This window comes from Hylobates moloch, unplaced genomic scaffold, assembly GCF_009828535.3.
Source record: "Hylobates moloch isolate HMO894 unplaced genomic scaffold, HMol_V3 SCAFFOLD_21, whole genome shotgun sequence".
Classification (NCBI taxonomy): Eukaryota; Metazoa; Chordata; class Mammalia; order Primates; family Hylobatidae; genus Hylobates; species Hylobates moloch.
Window position 1 is genome coordinate 45,844,731 of NW_026652296.1, and position 22,176 is coordinate 45,866,906.

Sequence of the window (22,176 nt, forward strand, 5' to 3'; positions counted from 1 at the left end):
CCTTCTTTCCATGTAATAGAACTGTAGTCAGATGTGTAGACTCCAAGCTAGACTAAATTTTCCAGCCTCCTTTGCAGATGTTGGTCACAAGACCAATTTCTCTTAAACGGAAGGTGAGTGGAAGTGATGAATGCTACTTTGAGTAGAGGGACCATTAGATAGAGGGTGTGCTTGCCATATACACATCTTTTGCCAGCACCAGGGCGGGTAAGTAAATGAGAGCAATACCTTCGGGAAGGCATTGACACCATGGTAGATTCCTGGCTCCTTGAATGACAGAGTGGAACAAATCCTCCACAAGCAGAATGCTTCCTGTTAGCAGAGTGGTAAATAAACATTTACATTCAATAAGCCAGTCTATTTCGGAGTCTTTTTGTTAGAACAGGTTAACTTTACCCTAATTAATACAGTCTTGTTCACATACATTTAAAAGAGTATCATTGACCAAAAAGGATTTGACATAAAAGTCATTGTCCTAAGGAACTAAACACATTTGACTTCTCTAAGACCTGTCAAATTATTTTTGAAGTTCTTTTTGAAGAGGGCTATGTTTATTTACGCTTACCCTTTAGATACAAGAACACGCAAGGAGCAAGGAAAAGGAATGTCATTCAAGACTAGATGAGAAAAACAAGCAAGGACATAGAAATTATTTCAGTGGCCAAAGTGAAAGTGTGGCCAATTCTTCAACCCCCCAAAACAGTTCTTTAGAAAGAGCTTCTTAACAGTGCTCCTATTATTCAAGGTACCTGAAAGATTCCCAGAGTTACTGCTCAATGGATTGGCTCTGTAATTTCCTAGCATAGTTTTTCTATTTCCTTAAAAGGCTTAATGTTTTAATGTTTCGTCTATTCAGAAAATCTTTTTTTTTTTAAATTATAGCATAACAATAAGTGGTATGTCTGAGGAAGGGGTGGGTGGGAATTCACCGATGCCTTCCAGGCTTCAATCACATTTTTACCTTGACACAACTACAAGGGAGTGCACATTCAAACCCCAGAAACAGTCAGACAGTTGTGATCTTTATTACTTTTGGAATCACTTAATTTTTTTCAATGTTTGCTTTCTTTTTTAATTATTTATTTTTATATAATTAGAGGGCCCACATGCAAGTTTCTTCCATGCATATATTGCATAGTGAAACACTTAATCTTTTAATTAAGTCTCAAAATTGTTCTTCTGCAACAGAACATCAGGAAGACTGACACTGGTTTCTCACTGCCTCTGCATTCCAGAAAAACTAAGTTTCCAGGACTTTCATCTCTTTTGTCAGGTCCCCTAGAGGAGTCCTGCCCATGGGTTTCAATGCCATTTTTATGTACACTGAACTAGCGTATTTTGTAGTTGGTCACTTGAGACTATTTTCCAGAGTGAAGTTAGTCCTTTGGGTTCTTAATTTGATGTCATTTTAATATTAAAGACCTGGGTAGGGTATGGAGAGCACGAGAGGAGTCTGTACCATATTTTCTGGGATGTATGTATCAACGTTTCTGTGCATGAGAACGTTAGCTAAACTTGTCTATCCACATGATAAGCACTCAGGGCTAGAAACAATTGAATAGCCAGAATTTTGCTGTCTGTCAAGATGGCTCTCCACTGTCTCATAAGTGTTAGCTCATAAAGCGATATTCAAATGAGCTATGATTGAGATGGGCTTGGCCCCAGCACTGCATTTTCCCAAGGGAAGTAAGTTACACTGACTCTAATGTTACTTTGCTTTGCCAAGAATGATAACATTTCTTACAGTGGGAATAACTTGACAAGATAAAAAACTTAGGTTGCCAGAGCAGAGATTTTATGACGGTGAAAAGAGTCATCATTAGACCACCTGAGAGTAAATTTTTAAAGCAAATGGAAATATCAAAGGGAAGAGAAAAAAGCCAAAGGGCGGAGGCGAGCCATTAGGGGATAAAAGGAAGGGATGCATATTTTTGTCAGTTTTGCTCTGGTTCCCAATGCATTACACAAGAGAACTCTTCCTTCCTCTGTAAATATGCACAGCAATGATTGTCACACCTTCTCAAATCTGTCAGTATTTAAAGCTGATGAAGGGCATGCCCTTGGCATTGCCATTGGAGAATGTCCTAATTTTTTTCCAAGTCATGTCTGTGAATCTAGACAGATGTACTGATAAAAATATTTGCCAAGTAGATATAAGGTTAACAAAACATTGCGCTGGTCTCCTTTTTAACAGTTAGAAGCAGAGCAAACTTGAATGCAAATGAGGGATTCAATTAGAAAGTTGCAGCCTGCCAGCATGTGGTGGATAGCAGAGAGAGACCAGGTGATCTGAAAGAAACAGGCACTCCACATTGATAACAAAACTATATTGGATAAACACGAGAGCTGCTTCAGCTAAGCTACGCTGCACTTCAATTTTTCCTCACATTTACAGCCAATAACTCAATGTCTGAAATTCCTTCCTCTCTACATATGCCACGTCATACCTGGAAAGCAAACTTCAAAGTTTTTCTTTTTCTCCAGGGAAAATATTTTCCAAATTTTTAAGTACTCACGGAATACACTTTTCAGCCAGGACTCGATTTCTGTTAACTATATTGACTCTCATAAAATTGACTAACATCATTTTTGCCATTCACCTCTCAGTAAAAATTCCATTGCTATGTATCATGTCTAGCCTCTTTTGTTAAACTTATTAGCATTAGAGTGTCCAAATCGGGCTCAAAGGGCAGAAAGTATGCATAAGATCTGAAATGTCCATCAGGGAGGTTCAGCTCTGTTTATAGACTGCTTTAGAGGCCAATGCAAAATTTTAACGTGAATCTAGGGATTTCAAGCCCTGAAAGCCTCATCTGGATCTATTTTTCCAAAAGTAGCACAGGGCTTTCTTTGGTATTTGGCCAAATGAGGCTTTTCATCCTGAGTGTAAGCAGGTGGTCTGGTGCCCTGTGGAACCATCCTGGAAACATCACGTTGGAGTGGCAACAGTGCTCACTGAATGTCAGAGTGGAAAAGTCTGGCCTCTTCCAGGGGAACTTCAAAGAAGGCAGCGTCTCTCTCATCCTGTCTCCTCCTTAGATCAGGTTAACCACATTGAGGATATTCCTCAGGCTGTGCCTTACAAAGAGGCTCAGATGGTTTCACTGCAATTGATGGTTTGTGGCTACAGGGACGCAGAGTGAGAGAAGGCTAGGAGAGCTTCTGCCAGGGTCCTGAGCACCCCCAAAGTACTGGCACCTGGCCGTGTCCTCCAGACACACTGTGAGTGTGATGCTGAGGTCCGAGTTTCCAGGAAATGGGTATGCTCACTCTTGAAATTATCCTGTTATAAAATAATCTCAGTGATTAAATAACCAAATCCATTTGAAAGGTAGCTCTGCCATCCTCAAAATTTTGTTATAGCAGAACTAGGATGACAGTGGACTTATGGGGCATAAATCTAAAAGTGAAGGTAACTCCAAAGCAAACAGGTGTGTGGGAAATTGCAGCTACTGGAGAGATGGGCTGGGTCTGGGGTACATTTAGTCAGAACAGGACCTCCTGGATGGCCAGCTGACCTGTATGTTCCTGAGTGACCATTGTTCCATGGACTGTAATAAACCACAAAGGGGTTCTATTTTAACTGAAGTAAAATGCTGTATTTAGTTTGGCTCTCTAACTGAATAAGTTCTTGAGTCTCCATTTTACCTTGACAGGGTGGACACTGCCATACCTACAAATACAAACTTCCAGTTTGAGAATGCCTTTTAAAAACACATTTGTTTTTCCTAGAATAGCGACGTTTGCCCATTAAGAAAATACCAACTGGGTAGCTTTCTTTATCTGTTATTTTGCCAATCAAGAATTCTGTTTTCTATATCTTCAGTTAGGCAACAATTTGGGTTACAATCACTGCTGTCATGAACCAAATATTTGCTGAGCTTCTCCTACAGACACAGTGCTTTGCTAAGCACTGGGCGTGCAAAGGGTACGCAGAAGTGAATTCCTGCTCTTTAAATTCCAAACTGGCCGTGAGCACAGAATATATAAGCAGAAATCTATGGAGCAACATGAGGAAGCAGTTGATAATTGTCCTGACACAAATGCTAAAGAATTTCAGAAAGTATAATGACCACCAAGGGTTGGCATACTTAAGGAAGACTTTCTGCAGATCAAGTTTCAGCCTGTTAAACAAATTTACATGAGAAAAACAAACAACCCCATTATAAAGTGGGCAAAGGACATGAACAGACACTTCTCAAAAGAAGACATACATGTGGCCAACAAGCCAATGAAAAAAACCTCAATGCACTTATCATTAGACAAATGCAAATCAAAACCACAGTGACACACCATCTCACACCAGTCAGAATGGCTATTCTTAAAAAGTCAAAAAATAACTGATGCTGGGACGGTTGCAGAGAAAAGGGAACACTTATACACTGTTGGTCAGAGTGTGAATTAGTTCAACCATTGTGAAAAGCAGTATGGTGATTCCTCAAAGAGCTCAAAGCAGAACTATCACTTGACCTAGCAATTCTATTACTGGGTATATACCCAGAGGAATATAAATCTTTTTTTTTTTTTTTTTTTTTTTTTTTTTTGTGGAGTTTTGTTCTGGTTGCCCAGGCTGGAGTGCAATGGTGTGACCTTGGCTCACTGCAACTTCCACCTCCCGGGTTCCAGCAATCCTACTGGCTCAGCCTCCTGAGTAGCTGGGATTATAGATGCCCACTATCATGGCTAATTTTTGTTGGAATATAAAACGTTCCACTATATAGACACATGCATGTGACTGTTCATTGCAGCACTATTCACAATAGCAAAGACATGGAATCAACCTAAATGCCCATCAGTGACAGAGTGGATAAAGGAAATGTGGTACATATACACCATGGAATACCATGCAGCCATAAAAAAAAAAGAGTGAGATTATGTCTTTTGCAGGAATACAGATGGAGCTGGAAGCTATTATCCTTAGCAAACTAACAGAGGAACAGAAAACCAAATACTGTATGTTCTCACTTATAAGTGGAGGCTAAATAATGAGAACTCATGAACACAAAGAAGGGAACTACAGATTCTGGGGTCTACTTGAGGGTGGAGGGTGAGAGGAAGGAGGGGAGCAGAAAAAGGTAGTGGGCACTGGGCTCTATACCTGGGTGATGAACTAATCTGTACAGCAAACCCTTGTGTCACAAGTTCACCTATGTGACAAACCTTCACATGTACCCCCAAACCTAAAATAAAACTTTTTAAAAATGTTTCAGTCTGCTTAAATGTGCTTGGCATGTTTCTGCTTGGGGCATGAGATAGACAACACTGGTGGCGATGGTATGTGTGAATTTGGTGTGTGTGCATTGGGGAAGAGGTGTTAAGGAGTAAGTTTCAGGAAGGGACCCAAGATTAGACCTCACTGCGCAATGGCAAGTTCTTATATTCATCAGATCGTGTACATGTGGGTCACAAAAGATATAACCATGATGAATGGGTACCAAGAAATTTCTCAAACTATATTCTGAAGAAAACATAGTCCAGAGAAAGGTTGAGGATATACTAGTTTCTATCATCAAATAACTTTAAGAACTGCCGCAAATTTAAATCTCCCTTTTAAAGATGCAAAGGAAAAGGCATATATAAATTTCTTAGCACACCAATTTACATCCTTAGCACACCAATTTACATCCTTAGCACACCAATTTCCCTCCTTCTCACACATTTTGAAAGCACTAGTTTATGGAGATATAGAAAGTGCCCATTGTTCAGGCTAGGAAGAATGAACATCAACTGCAAGAAATAGAATATGATCAAAGGCTCCTGGGCAGATGGGAAACATGCACCAAGTGGTATTTTAGAAAAACAATTCTAGTGAGATTTGGAATATGGAACAAGAAAGAAAAAGAGTGCAACCAGGAAATGATTCTAAAAACCTTCTCTACCTCCATTCTAGTATGACTTACAAAAATGTTGGGGCTTGTGTTTGCTTTGTAAAATTTTTCTTTTCAGCTATGGACCACTTTCTTTAAATAGAATATTATCTCAAACCCTAATAAAAAAAGATGAAAGAAAATTTATCTGGTTAATGAAGGACGAGGAGGGCTTCAAATAAGAGCAAGAAAACTAGTCTGTAATACACAGATCCTGGGAAAGAAGCAAGGACTAAGAAAGCTGTAACTTCACCAGGGACATATGAAATAATTTTCAAGTTGCATAATGCTGAATGGTCTATAAACCATAAATGGTATGGTTTGGCTCTGTGTCCCCACCCAAATCTCCTCTTGTAGCTCCCATAATTCCCACATATTGTGGGAGGGACTAAGTGGGAGATGAGTGAATCATGTGGGTGGGTCTTTCCTGTCCTGTTGTTGTGATAGTGAATGGGTCTCATGAGATGTGATGGTTTTGAAAACAGCAGTTTCTCTGCACAAGCTCTCTTTTTGCCTGCTGCCATCCATGTAAGACGTGACTTGCTCTTCCTTGCCTTCTGCCATGATTGTGAGGCCTCCCCAGCCACGTGGAACTGTGAGTCCAGTTACCTCTTTCTTTTGTGAATTGCCCAGTCTCGGGTATTTCTTTATCGGCAGCATGAAAACTGACTAATGCAGGACATGTGAAGTAATTTTCAAGTTGCATAATGCTGAATGGTCTATAAACCACAGAGACATAGCAATCTAAAGTTACTGAAACAGGAGGTTATGAAGCTAAAAGGAAAGCTAGGTTTCAGCCCCAGTGGGACTAACCAAAAGCAATATGGCACGTGACCTTTGTGTATATCAGTCTCACTTTTAAATTTACCAAAAAACAGAGGGGAAAGAGACAAGTAGCCAGGACTGAAGAAGTATTTTTTCTGACCTAGCATTGTGAAAATGACTAAACTTGCCTGGTGACAGCCCTCCAAGCCAGCTAATGTGATTCACACTATTAATGCCATCCCTGACAATCTTCACTATTTCCCTCCCATTTGCCACAATGGTGTACTGAACCAGTTATTATATTTTGAACCACATTACTCTCTCTAGGGTGAAATCCCTATTCTTCACAGATTAAAATGGACCATGATCGACTCTAGATTTTAGTTAGTTCTTACTGTCCACTCTGGAGATTCTTTTGTTTTTGATATTTAAAAAGTTTACTTTATTAATAATCAAGAAAATGCAAATTTAAACCACAATGGGATAAAATTTCACACTCAATAAATTGGCAACAATTTTAGAGGCTGGCAATACCAAACACTGGGGAGGACAGGGAACATGGGGATCTTCAAATGGAGTGGGTAGAGTGGGTAGGAGTATAAATTGATTCAATCACTTTAGAAAACAGTTTGGTATTTCGCAATACAGTTAAACATATCCATATAATATGACCTAACAATTCTTTTGTGTGTGTGTTTAAATTATTACATTGTGTGTGGAACAAATATTATGATTAAGTGAATGATGAATTGTTAATAAATTATAGATACATAAATATATCGTAGATCTCATGAGATACTTGAATATTTTTAAGCTACTGTATTGGAAAATGTGTTTTCTTCTGCTTTTTTGTATTATAGCAATTAAGTAAAATGTCTTTTTACACTTTTTTAAATTTTATTTTTATTTCAATATTTTTGGGACTACATGTGGTTTTTGGTTACATGCATAAATTCTTTGGTGGTAATTTCTGAGATACTGGTGTACCTGTCACCCAAGCAGTGTACACTGCACCCAATAGATAGTTTTACATCCCTCAAAACCCTCCCACCCATCACCCTCAAGTCCCCAAAGTCCATGATATGATTCTTATGCCTTTGCATCCTCATAGCTTAGTTCTAACACCCAAGTGAGAACATACAATACTTGGCTTCCCATTTCTAAGTTACTTCACTTAGAATAATGGCCTCCAGCTGCATCCACATTTCTGCAAAAGACATTATATCATTCCTTTTCATGGCTGAGTAGTATTCCATGGGGTATATACATACCACATTTTCTTTTTCTACTCATTGGTTGATGGGCATTTAGGTTGGTTCCATATCTTTGCAATTGTGAATTGTGCTGCTATAAACATGCATGTGCAAGTGTCTTTTTCATATAATGACTTCTTTTCCTCTGGATAAATACTCAGTAGTGGGATTGCTGGATAGAATGGTAGTTCTATTTTGAGCTCTTTAAGGAATCTCCATACCATTTTCCATAATGGTTGTAGTAATTTACATTCCCGCCAGCAGCATAAATGTGTTCCCTTTTCACCACATCCACCCCAACATCTATTGTTTTTTGACTTTTTAATTATGGCCATTCTTGCAGGAGTAAGGTGGTATCTCATTGTGGTTTTAACTTGCATTTCCCTGGTAATTAGTGATGTTGAGCATTTTTTCATACGTTTGTTGGCTGTTTGTATATCTTCTTTTGAGAATTGTCTATTTATGTCCTTTGCCCACTTTTTATGGGATTTTTTTTTCTTGCTGATATGTTTGAGTTCCTTATAGATTCTGGGTATTAGTCCTTGGTCAGATGCATAGTTTGCAAATATTTTCTCCCACTCTGTGGACTGTCTGCTTGCTGATTATTTCTTTTGCTGTGCAGAAGCTTTTTAGTTAATGTAGGTCCCAATTATTTATTTTTGTTTTTGTTGCATCTGCTTTTGAGGTCTTAGTCATGAATTCTTTGCCTCAGACAATGTCTAGAAGAGTTTTCTTCCAGAATTTTTATGGTTTCAGGTCTTAGATTTAAGTCTTTGATCCATCTTGAGTTGATTTTTGTGTGAGGTGAGAAATGAGGATCTAGTTTCATTCTACTTGTGGCTTGCCAGGTTTCCCAGCACCATTTATTGAATAGGATATCCTTTCCCCAATTTATGTTTTTGTATGCTTTGTTGAAGATCAGTTTGCTGTAAGTATTTGGCTTTATATCTGGATTCTTTATTCTGTTCTCTTGGTCTATGTGCCTGCTTTATAGGAATACCATGCTGTTTTGTTAGTTATAGACCTGTAGTATAATTTGAAGTTGAGTAATGTCATGCCTCCAGATTTTTTTTTTTTTTTTTTTTTTTTTTTGCTTAATATTACTTTGGCTATGCAGGCTCTTTTTTTGGTTCCATATGAATTTTCGGCTTTATTTTTTCCTAGTTCTGTGAAGAATGATGATGGTATTTTGATGGGAATCTGTAGGAAGTATGGTCATTTTCACAATACTGATTCTACCCATCCATGAGCATGGGATATATTTCCATTTGTTTGTGTCATCTCTGAGTTCTTTCAGCGGTGTTTCATAGTTTGCCTTGTAGAGATGTTTCACCTCCTTGGTTAAGTATAATCCTAAATATTTTATCTTTTTTTTTTTTTTTTTTTGCAGCTCTTGTGAAAGGGATTGAGTTCTTGATTTGACTCTCAACTTGGTTGTTGTTGCTTTATAGCAGTGCTACTGATTTCTGTACATGGATTTGGTATCCTGAGACTTTACTGAATTTGTTTATCAGATTGAGGAGCTTTTTGTGTGAGTTTTAGCGTTTTCTAGGTAAATGATCATATTATAGAGAAGAGCAACAGTCTAACTTCTGCTTTTTTGACTTGGATGCCTTTTATTTCTTTCTCTCGTCTGATTGCTCTGGCTAAAATTTCCAGTGCTATGTTGAAAACAAGTGGTGAAAATGGGCATCCTTGTCTTGTTCCAGTTCTCACGGGGAATGCTTTTAACTTTTCCCCATTCAGTATGATGTTGGTTGTTGGTTTGCCATATATGGCTTTTATTACTTTAATGTAAGTCCCTTCTATACCTATTTTGTTGAGGGTTTTTATCATAAAGGTTGCTGGATTTTATCAACTGCTTTTTCTGCATCTATTGACATGATCATATTGGAGCCTCTGATTTTATGGTCCTTCCCTATTTTCCTTTGCTTTTCTGCTTTCCTTTCCCACCACTCCCCTACTTATAGTATACCACATATATTACATCAATTCCCTTTTTGAAGCTCTTAACACATTACCATAAGATTCTCAGGAGTAAAGCATACTTCAACTCTCTGACAAGGTAATAAACATAGAAAATGATGTGTATAGTATTGGTGTAGGCATTGAGTTTTTGTTTATTTGTTTTTTTTTGGCAAGGAAAATCAAGATTGCAATGAAAGAACATTCTCATAATAAAACCATTTCTGCAATGAAGTTTGGTTTGACTCTAGGTAAGGCGAAATAAAGAGTTAGGGTATTTGCCAGGCATAACTTTGTACATAATACTTCCTTTAAGCAAATATTTAAGGTTTGTTATTGGGCATTTGTGAGGCAGAAAGTATGGCCATGTTGGGGATAATTGTGCAGATGGTCTAGTTTAGCCCCCTCCAGTCCAGTGCTCAACCCGTTTCCACAAAGACAGGCTGTAGGGGAATCTGGAGAGGAAGAAGGCTTAAACCGAAGGAAGAAACCTTAAATTTTTAAATAGTGTGACAAAATTCTTTCCCACTTAATTTGGTTCAGGCCTACATTTCCCATTTTATTTTGCTCAAGACCTTCAAAAGAAATACCAGATTAAGAAAAAAAAAATACAGCTCCTACCTTTGACATCAATCTAGGTAGTCCTTCATTGTAATAATGAATTTAAAATATATACATATATATTACATTTTTACATATTTTATGCTTCAGCTGACAGCTTCCATGTGAGAAGTTTAAGTTCAGAAAGAATGTAATCTATTTTACTTAGATCAGAAAATCTTTAACATTATAAAACAGACTTATTAACGGTCTGAAAAAAATTATAAAAAATGTTCTTGTAGGTAGGTGGAAGAATATTTAGAGAGCTTTAGGCTAGTGAAAGCAAGTGATTAAAAAACATTTTGCTTCCATCTGTAAGTGAAGCATTCACTACTTAAAACAATCCATCACTATGCAGAAAAAAAATTTGCAGTTTATTAAAATTCTTCATATTTAGTAAAAGTCACTTCTTTGGACTTTTTTAAAATTTGAAAACACAGATATATGCATATGTATGCATTTTAATTTTTCTATTATTTTGTAAATAGCAACAAAATAATGATACTGCTAAACTCTATGTACATTATGCTTTCTACTGAGAAGAAATTTGATTTCATTAAACAAAGCAATATTAGAGGTCAATCCTACTAGAACCAAATTTTTTGTTTAACAAAAGACGTCAAGCCACAATGTATCAAATAATTTCATGTGATACCCAATATAACCAAATTCAAGAACACAAAAGAATCTGAATAGCCTCATGACACTCTTTAATGGGATTTGACGAGCATTTTTAGTCTCTTTAAATCACAGCAAAATATATTCATCAAAGAACCTCTTTTTTCACTTAATCTCTGCATTTAACAGCAAAATAAAGAAATACAAACATCATCAAAAGCTGTATCACTTACCATAAATGCCTGTTGAGATGCAGGGAAACGCCTGTGAATAAACCACAAAAATAACAATGAATATTAAAGAAACAACTCTATTCAACATCATCTTTCTCAACATCTATTTTGCTTGATAATGGGATGCCCTCTACTTACATATTCAGAGCTATGAGTTGGAGTAGGGGACACTGGAAATGGGGATATTTGATTAACTGGTAACTGTTCCCTATCAGCAGTTACATCAGCTCACAAGAACCAACTGCTAAGTTTTCAGGAATCTTGTGAGGCAATTGTTAAACAGTTATTATTAAGAAATTAAATTATATAAACCTACAATGAAATAAATTATATCAAAACTCAGATAACCAATAGTCAGAACTCATCCCTTTCTAATTACTTTGCACATTTGACTATTACCTATGCTCTTGAGATTATGTATGTCCATTGTATGTGTATGGGGAAATACTACACAAGTCTCTCTTTCCAGCTCCATGGTACATGATGTCACATCAGTTGCTTAAAATCTGAAAACATCAATTAACATTCATGACCCATATTGTGGGACAGTTAAAACCACAGACTGGCTATGGATACATATTTTAGGTAAAATTCAACAAAAGCATTCTGTGAAAATCAATCAACTATTTAGAATGTATAATAAAGAGTATTACATATATTATTATTATTATTGTATGTAAATTGTGTGCTACATGTTCTTTATGTCAGTACAATTGAAAAGAAGCTTATATAATATATACCCCTTTTTTGACAGCCAGTCTTTAAACATTTACCAGCACAGTACTGCTTATGCCATATTTTGCTTAGCAGTGTTTAGAGAATTTGATTGAAAAAAATGAATTGACAAATGTAAATGTACATTTTACTCTAAATTAGGCTTTCTAGCTATAGAAAGTGGTCTGGGTGTGGCAACTTTCTCTGCCAATGGATTTCTGTGTAAATTCAACCAAGTTGTTTTACTCTTTCTGGCCTGTATTTTTCAATTGTAAAATGAAGATAATGCCCACCATACAGAAATGTGTTGTGGACTGTTGGTGGGAATGTAAATTAGCACAACCTCTACAGAAAACAGTACGGAGATTTCTCAAAGAACTAAAGATAGAACTGCCATTCCATCCAACAATCTCACTGCTTAGTATCTACTCAAAGGAAAAGAAATTATTATTTTTTTAAAAACCTCTATTCCTACATTTATCACAGTGCTATTCACAATAGTAACAATATGGAGTCAACCTAAGTGTCCATCAGTGGAGAACTGGATAAAGAAAAGATGGTAGGTGGAATACCACTCAGCCACAAAAAAGAATGAAATCATGTGTTTTGCAGCAATATAGATGGAACTAAAGACCATTATTTTAAGTGAAATAACTCAGTCACAGAAAGACAAATACTACATGTTCTCACTTTTAGTGGTAGCTAAAAAATGAGTACACATGGACACAGAGAGTGGAATAATGCATTGAAGACTCAGAAAGGTGGAAGGAGGCAAGGGGTGAGAAACTACCTGAAGGGTACAGTATATGTACACTGTTAGAGTGATGGTTACACTAAAAGCCTAGTCTTCACCATTACACAGTATATTCATGTAACAAAAGTGCACTTGTACCCCCTAAATCTATAAAATAAAAAGTGAAAAAAGAAATGTGCTATTGGAATTAATGACAGAATTTTTTTTTAAGTTACTGGCACTATGCTAGAATCTGAAAACTGCAGCTGCTATGAACCATAATAACTAACGTTACTATTGAGGTCAATAATAATAAAAGATCTAAGTCCTTTTTGTTTATATCTTTTCGCTAAATGTGTACTGCCTTTTATTTGTATTAACACTATTACATAGCCTATGTTTGTTTATTCCCTTTGCATGATGCTCTATTAAAAATGTCAAAATTTATGTGATTTTGTTTCAGAGAGAGTATAAATTGACTTTGTTAAGCTCAACTGTATGTCTGTAAAATGATATAGGCTTTTTCTGCTCCTGCAGAAGTCTTTACTATTAATAGTAAATTCTACTGTTTATAATGAGAAAGTAGAACAGTTTCTGGAACACAGTAGCCACTCTTTTTAAATTAAATTTATGAGTCAATGCTTTGATTCCGAGGGTTCTTGAGGTGCCAATAACATCTGAAGAATGTTCTTAAATGACTTAATCATTCAATGATACAGATCATGAAGCAACAGTGTAATGCAAATTCTGAAAGTGTTGTAGTCTCTTTACAGGCATTCACCAACACTACCAATAGGCGTTACTCTCCATATGAAAATCAACTGCAAGCTTACTGTATATTTGTTACGATTAGAAAGGACTCAGAGTTCAGGAATAGTCTACTTAAAAATACAAATCAGAGAGGATTCAGAGTCACCCCCGTATTTGTGCCATGCCAGTCATGTTCCACTGTACCTTTTAAGTAGGATAAAAGTGAGTTTACAGCTTGAGCCCCAGGAATTCCATGGGAGCAAACTGAACATGTGAGCATCATATATCTCATGTCTGGAAAGAAAAAAAAATGTTTGAGAATGGCTGCATTGAGCCTTCAAGGTGTAGGGAAGGCAAAATTTTACCTCTACCTTCTTAGAGTTTTTCTGTTGTGGCTGATACTTAAATCGACACAAGACAGATCGACAAGAAAAAAAATACAATACAAATGTATTTAATTCAAGTTGTATGTGGCATTGGAGGCTTCATAAGAAAATGGTGACTGAAAGATGCAGTTAAAGTTAAACACATATACTAAATTAGACAAAGAGTACTAGATTATGAAGATGGGACAAGGTAAAGGGGCTTGGGCTAGGGTAGTTAATTGGGTGAAGTGACAAGAAAGACAAGAGTTAGTTTAACGAGGTGTGTTTGGACAGATTTCCAGTGGCCTCAACTTCCCATCCTTGATGATAAGTATGACACTTTTCTTCTAGTACAGGGAGGATATCTTTCACGTGGAAATTTTATCTCCTGCTTTTAAAAAGGACTGCAAGAGTGTTCTTCTTGCACCTGCCCTTTTTTAAAGTGCCTTTCACTCAAAATAGTCAATGTGCCAGAGGGGCACATATTTTGGGGTTGTATGTTCTGAACTCTTTCAAAAGGAAAGCCAGAAGATAGCAAAATGTTTTCAACAAGATGGCCCACTTTAACTCACATCTTGGTGTCCTTCCAATTCATAATGTGGGGCAGTTTACTGAACTACTCTGAGCACTGCTTTTTCCTTTAGTAAATGGAAACTTTGAGGCCTGCCTCAAAGGGTTTTTAGGAGGAGTAAGAGAAATAAAGAACATGAGCATTGTATCTGAGAAGTAGTAATATCTTGATTAGTGATGACTCCTCGCATGGATGCTGTGATGTCCACCAGGTTCTGTTGCTCCACAGCAAGCCTTCCCAACCTCAGCACTACCGATATTTTGGACAGATAATCCTTTGTTCTTGGAGGCTATGTGCATTGTGGTAGGTTTAGCAGCACCCCTGGATGCTACCAGCTAGATATCAGTAGCATCTCTCCAGTTGTGCTAATCAGAAATATTTCTAGACATTGTCAAATATTCCCAGGGGGAAATAATTCACCCCTGGTTGAGAATCACTGACCTGGAGTCTAGGACCTAGAACCCAGCAGACAGCTTTCAACTATCAACCTTTTCAAGGACTGCCTCAGCTATAAAAAGCCACCTCACCCAGAATCATGCTCCTGCCCATGACAGTTCACACCAGTAACTAATCAATGAAGTGGTACAAGGCCTGGCCACCTTGGCTCATCAGTACAACACTGAAGGGTCCTTCCAGCTTCAGAGTTCCTCACTGTGCCTGTAGGGTCCATCATTGGGTCTACATCCAGCTCATCTTCTCCTTCAGCCTACTCCTGTTTCCTCTCTCTCTCTTCCCCAGGTATTGATTTAAGGGCACTCCTTAATAAACATCTAGCATTCTACACTCTGTCTTAGAGTCTGTTTTCTGGGAACGATCTGGGCTAACTCCCTTTCACTTCCCTCTTAGATCCAGCTATGTGAATCTTTCTCCCATCAGATCTAGCAGAAGAAAAACATACTGCACAGTTAATGACAAGTTTCATTTGCCTTAGCTCTCAGTTCTATCTTGGAATCAATCATGCAACTTAGTAATTGAGTCTGAATGTACCAACTGCCTTGTCTGTTTTAACAAGGACAAATAGTTTCATCTGGAAATGACATCGTTGCCTTGAACGTGAAAGCAAATGGTAGTGTAATGGAGGATGACTTTGGTAATATTATTGCATTAATTCAAACAAAAAGGCAATGATAAAGCAGAGATGGGAATAGAGTATCGTGGAAAAAAATTCATTGTGTAAAATAACTTTGCACAGAATTCATCTAAACTAAGCCTACTCCATTAATCATTTTTTATTACTCAGAGAGAGACAGAGAGAGACAGGGAGAGAGAGATTGAGAAAGAGCAAGTGAACAAGCAAACTAATGACTTTTGCAGCATATAGTTTGTGTTCTCTGCCATAATAAACTTCTGATGGGGCCATCAGAAGTGAGTAGCATGAGATTTCTTTATTTCAAAGCTGCATTTAACATAACCACCTTCCATGCAAATACCATCCCTCAGAGGAATGATAAATTGTACCAAAACCCATGGCAGGTGTTACACATAACTCAGCAATCACCTCTAGAATCTGGAGAATGACATTAGCAACCCAATTTGTGAGCCTCCAGATTCTCCTTTCAGCAAACTTCAGGAGCACTATGTCTCCATGCTAATCAGGCCTGAGCACCCAGCCATCAGAAATTCTAGGGAGACAAAAAAAAAAAAAAAATCATTTGAGGCCGAGGCAGACAAATCACTTTGGAGCAGGAGTCAGAGACCAGCCTGGGCAACATGGTGAAACCCTGCCTCTACTAAAAATACAAAAAATTAGCCGGGCATGGTGGCACATGCCTGTAGTCCCAGCTACTCAGGAGGCTGAGGTGGCAGAATCACCTGAGCCCAGGATGTTGAGGCTGCAGTGAGCCATAATTCCACCACTACACTCCAGCCTGGGCCACAGGAGTGAGACTGTGTCTTAAAAAATAAAATAAAAATAAATTTGACTTAAGAGTGGAGAATTTTTTCTTATGTGAAATTATAGATTGGGCCACCAAGTGGGAAATACTTTTATAGCCCAACATGTTGGTATCAAGCAGATTTGCAAAAACACTGAAATCCTTAAGGCTGTAGACTCTGTCTCCCATTCCCTTGAAAGTCTGTCTTCATTTCTTCCCTTTCTGTCTAAGTAATTTAAGGGTAAGGAAGGAAATGCTCCTCAGCCTTCTCTGTCTTGACCCTAACAGTGTCTCAGAACATACACAATAAACCCTAAGCCATCATCCCTACCACTTGCTTTTCCCTGACCCTTGATTCTCAGTTGAGGCATTCTTGCAAAGTGGGAATTTCTTTCTCTCTTGCTTACCCATCGTCATCCCATCCACTCTTACACAGCGTCTTGCAGTCTGGGTAGAAATGACTCCACCTTCAGCTCCATGGGAAGGGGCTGACTGACCTAAATAAGCATCATACCTTCCCCTCCATAGCCACAAGAATAGAAACATGAAGAGTTTATTGACCACCATTGACCTGCTGGTGTAAATTAACTGTAAAGTGCTCTTAACCTCTAGAATTTTTCAATTGCTTAGCCAACACATTCCTTACTGTTTAGTCAGTTTTAGTTAGATTTCCCATTATTTGCAAGCAAAACCATGCTACCTGATATACCTTCCATTTAAGTGTTTTTAATTATATATCACATTTCACTGACTCAAGCAAGCTGTCAATTGTAAGAAACACCATTATTTTGTGTTACTTTGTGGACCACTAAGAAGAGAAAGCTCCACTAGTTAAAACATAATACATGCTTTCTTATCATTTAGGATTTTCATTGCATACTCATTGAAATTGCTATTGTTGATTTATGTGGATAATTTTTAAGCACATCTTCCTCTAGAGCATGGATAAAAAGGAGATAAATTGTTTGTTTCCTAAAACTTCCTCCCATTCAGGATCCAGCACTTATGAATCACTTTTCAACTCAGAGTCATAGATAGGAATTTTCCACAGTTTTATCCTCATACCCTTAAGAATGATGGTGTTTCTCTGGTCCTTAATGACTGACCCACTGTTGGCTCTGCACTTTTCTTCCAAACTGCTGCCTCCTTCTCTGAAAGTTTTGTGGGTAGCTCTTTCTTTTTTCATGCCAGAGCTTCCAACAAAGGGTTTCAGACAACAGCCAAGACATATGCCTCCTCCTCACGTGGCCCCTAATTGGTTGCTTAGCTGAAAGTCAAGGGATTGCAGCTGCCCAGCCAATCCGCCAGAAATGACGACCAAGTGTGCATGTGTACAGGCAGAGAAGCTTCATCACAACTATGTGTGATTGTAAAACACCTCAAGTATAAGAGTTATCCTAGTTCAAATAAGTTAGAATATGAGAACATGTGCATCTTAGAAACAATGAAATTCAGAATACCATTCTTTTCCTTCTTTTTTTTTTCTCAGAGACAGGGTCTCACTCTGTTGCCCAGGCTGGAGTACAGTGGTACAGTCCTAGCATACTGCAGCCTCAAAGTCCTGTGCTCAAGCCATCCTCCCTCCTCAGCCTCCTAAGTAGCTGGGACTACAGGCATTCATCACATCTGGCTAATTTGTTTTTATTTTTTGTAGAGATGAGGTCTCACTATGTTTCCCAGGCTAGTGTCAAACTCCTGGCTTCAACTGATCCTCCTGCCTTGGCCTCCCAAAGTGCCAGGATTCCAGGCATGGGCCGCTGTGCTTGGCCCCACTCTTTTCTCTACATGTTGGTTATCAGCATAGTGGGTTGTGCCATCATGCCCTTAACTGGGGTGCAGTATATACTTCAGCATTTTCAAACCATGGTATGCCTAACTCTAGGGGTATGAAAGATATTTTGAGGTGGTAAACAGATGGACATTACCCATTTAAATGTGATATTTACATTTTTCCCAAGTCTTCATCCCTCCTTCTACACATACCCTTTACCATATAATTTTGCGGTTGCTCTGCAATAGACTGAATGTTTGTGTCCCCTACAAGATTCACGTGGTGAAGCTCTGGTCCCACTGTGATGGTGCTTGGAGGTGGGGCCTTTGGGAGGTTATTAGGTCGTGAGGGTGGAGGCCTCATGAGTGGGGTTAGTGCCACTAGAGGACATTAGAGGCCAGAGAGCTACCTAGCTCTTCTTTCCACTACGTGAGAATACAAGGATAAGTTGGCTGTCTGCAACTTGAGCCCTGAAAGAGGGCTCTCACCCTAACCTGACTATGCTGGCACTCTGATCTTAGATTTCCAGCCTCCAGAACTGTAAGAAATAAATGCTAGTTGTTTAAATCAGTCTATAGTAATTTGTTATGCATCCTGAACCAAGTAAGACACTCCACGAGGGGAGTAGTATGAATGCAATGTTGTGTCCATCCCCTAAATCCATATGCTGAAACCTAATTCCCAATATGATGGCATTAGGAGGTGGAGCCTTTGGGAGGCAATTAGGGGATAAGGGTGGAGCCCCTCCCTCATGAATGGGATCAGTGTTCTTATAAGAAGAAACACCAGGAAGATTATCTCTTTTTCCACTATATGAGGCCACAGAAAGAAGACAGCAGTCCACACACCAGGAAAAGAGCTCTTGTCAGACACCATACCTGCTGGCACCTTGACCTTGGACTTCCCAGCCTCCAGAACTGTGAGAAATATAAGTTGTTTAAGCCACTCAGACTATGGTATTTGTTATAGCAGCCTGAGCTGACTAAGACAGAGGGGATATATTTTTCTTCATCCCGCTGATGATAGACTTGAGCATGTGACTTGATTTGGCCAATGGGATAATAATGGACATGACATTTAGGTTTAAACTTTTGCACTCCTGTCTTTGGAGGAGAACAATGAGAAGACTATACCATAAGAACATGCCTCATGTAGCTACTGGTCCAGGGAGGCTGACAGACAAGTGGAGTACATGTAGTAAACTCAGTCTTAGATCGGCTGTGCCCCAACCAACCCATAGCCATGTAAGCAAGAAATGCTTACTATTGCACATTACTGAGTTTTTGAGTCGCTGGTTATATAGCATTACTGTAGCAATGGCAATGATACAACTATGCTAAAACTATAAGTTATTATAATCTATTATAACAAGTAAGGCTTGTTTTCCATTTATGACAATGATACAAAGTTTCCTTTGAAAATAAAATTGCTTAAAGAGTCAATTAGACTATTAGGTAAACCAGAAGATGGAATGTAAATGACCAAAGTTAGGAAAATACCAATGCAGGAAATAAAGATTTGACATGGAAAGCACGAGCACAGGTCACTCACTAGCTGCAGGTCTGGGAGCCAACGGTATATCCCCTTAGCACCTCCGTATCCCCATCTATAAAAGGAGCAGAGCTGGGCTAGATGGCTTATTTGGCTATTAAATTCTGTGATGCTATGAAACAGCCTCTTATCCTTCTCAATAGCTCAAGATAAAGGTGATAGAGGGACAGGCAATTTTATAGCATCCTGAATGCCTCACAGTGTTTGGACATGGGAGGCAGCAGCATTGCAGCAATAATTGTTGTCATTTCGTGAATTACTGAAATGTGCTGAGCCCTGGGCTCAGAGCTCTATGTGCATTATCTGATTCATTCCCATGAACAAGCCTGTGATCAAAAACAGATTGCCCACTTTCTATAAACATGGAGAAGAGAAAAGCTAAGAAAGAAAACTTGTCCAAGTTCACAGAAAGGAATACTAAAGGATTTATCTCCTATAAAGAGTAATTGATTCTATTTTTTAATTACACAAATAATACATGAATACAAGGCTCAAACAAGACAGGTACAGGCAGATCACAGTGAGAACAGTTCTCTTACAGCCACATGCTTTCTCTCCTCTAATTCACTGAGAACCACCTCCTTGAGGCCATCACTGCCAAGAGTAGAGTGAGAATCCTTCTGCTGCATTCATTTACATTTTAAAGACTAAATAGTGTCACGTCCTCTTCCTCATCTCAACCCTGTAATCACCTTCCATCATACTTTAATAAAATTCAAAATCACAACCATAACCTCCAATCTTCACTTCCTTAGCCCCTTCCTTCCATTTTTTCCCTGCTCTTGAGTTCCAGCCACATTGGTCTCCTTTTGTTCTTCAAATGCACAAAGCATGATTCTGCTCCGGGGCCACTGACCTTGTTGCCACCTCTGTCTGGCACACTCCATTTCCCAAATACTCCCTGGTTTTCTCCCTTGTTCCTTTTAGATCTTTGATCAAATGTCACCTCCTCGAAGAGGTCTTCCTAGCCTCCAGCTAAATCACTCTCTATTGCTTAGCCTGCTTTGTATCTCTTTACAACTCCCATCACCACCTGACACACAGTTGTTTGCTTGTTTACTGTCTCCCCAACATCAGTTCCCTCTTTCCTGAGTCGCAAACTCCCGGGAAGACCTTTGCTTTGTTTATTGCTGTATCACCAGCACCTAGAATGGTGTCTGGAACTCAATAAATATCTGTTGAGTGGATAAGTGAATAAATGATTAAGTTATAAGATCTATACAAGCATAGCCATATTTTTCTTCTATACAAATTGGAGCTTACATTGGTTTTTCTGTTCTGGAACTCGCCTTTTTTCATGTAGTAGGTCTTAGGAAATCATTCAATGTCAGTGTATATTGATCTATCGCATATGTTTCTAATAGCACATTCTAGTCTGTGGCATGATTATACTATGTTTATTTAACTACTGCCACATTGATGAATATGTAGGCTGTGTGTAAATTTTGCTGTAACATGCAACCTGGCAACCCATATTCTTTTTGTTTTGTTTTGGTTTTGAGACAGGGTCTCACTTTGTCACCTAGGTTGACATGGCTCACTGCAGCCTCAACCTCCATCAGCTGAGGTGATCCTCTCACCTCAGCCTTCTGAATAGCTGGGACTACAGGTGCATGCCACCATACCTGGTTAATTTTTGTATGTTTTGTAGAAATAAGGTCTCACTATGCTGGCCAGGCTGGTCTCTAACTTCTGGGTTCAAGCAATCCGCCTGCCTCAGCCTCCCAAAGTGCTGGGATTATAGCCATGAGCCACCCTTGTGTTTTTTTTAAGAGGAAGGATGGCACTCTATTGCCCAGGCTGAAATGCAGTGGCACTATCACAGCTCACTTCGGCCTCAAACTGAAACTATTAAACTTTTCCCACCTCAGCCTTTCAAGTAGCTAGGACCATAGGCACGCACCACCATGCCTGGTTAATTTTTTTAAGTTTTTGGAAAGATGAGGGTCTCACTATGCTATCTAGGCTAATCTCCAACTCCTAGCCTCAAGTAATCCTCCTGCCTCGGCCTGCCAAAGTGCTGGGATTCCAGGCATGAACTCCCATATCCAGCGTTACAACCGACACTCTAGATGTTTCTACCTAATATATTCTGGTAGGATCTATTCCTAGAAATAAAATTAACCCACTTAACCATTAGGTTAAAGAAGAAGCACATTTAAAATTTTTAAAATACTACCAAATTGCTCCTCTTAAAGTTTTTTTTAATATAAAATCTCTTTAACAGTGGAGAATAGTCGATAATTCAATTTTTTTCCCCATCGCATGGGTGAATATAGTAAAAGGATGCCATCTCCTTCAAAAACTGCATTCAAAAGTGCAAACACTATTACAGTGCCCATCCCACCCACAAGGCTAACTGATCCAAAGGCCAAGGTTATTTGTGGGAGACTGTGAATGAGATCACATAGAAATGGCCAGTGAAGTGCTTGGAGTGTGGTGTGCGAGCTCACCGAGGCACTATAATTATAAGTAATAACTTGGTTTCTTTTTGTTTTCTTCATTATACCTTTGAAATAGCTGTCATAAAGTCATTTATTGCCAGC

The 22,176-nt window shown here is 38.6% G+C and overlaps 1 protein-coding gene across 4 annotated transcripts in view; it reads right to left on the reverse strand.

Moving 5' to 3' along the window:
• MACROD2 (mono-ADP ribosylhydrolase 2) overlaps positions 1–22,176 on the reverse strand; it is a 2,131,323-nt gene that overhangs the window by 662,117 nt on the left and 1,447,030 nt on the right. For all 4 annotated transcript variants that reach the window (XM_058432749.1, XM_058432748.1, XM_058432747.1 and 1 more), the window contains exon 7: positions 11,302–11,332. In XM_058432749.1, coding sequence (XP_058288732.1) covers positions 11,302–11,332 — 31 coding nt within the window. The remainder of the gene's footprint in view (positions 1–11,301; positions 11,333–22,176) is intronic.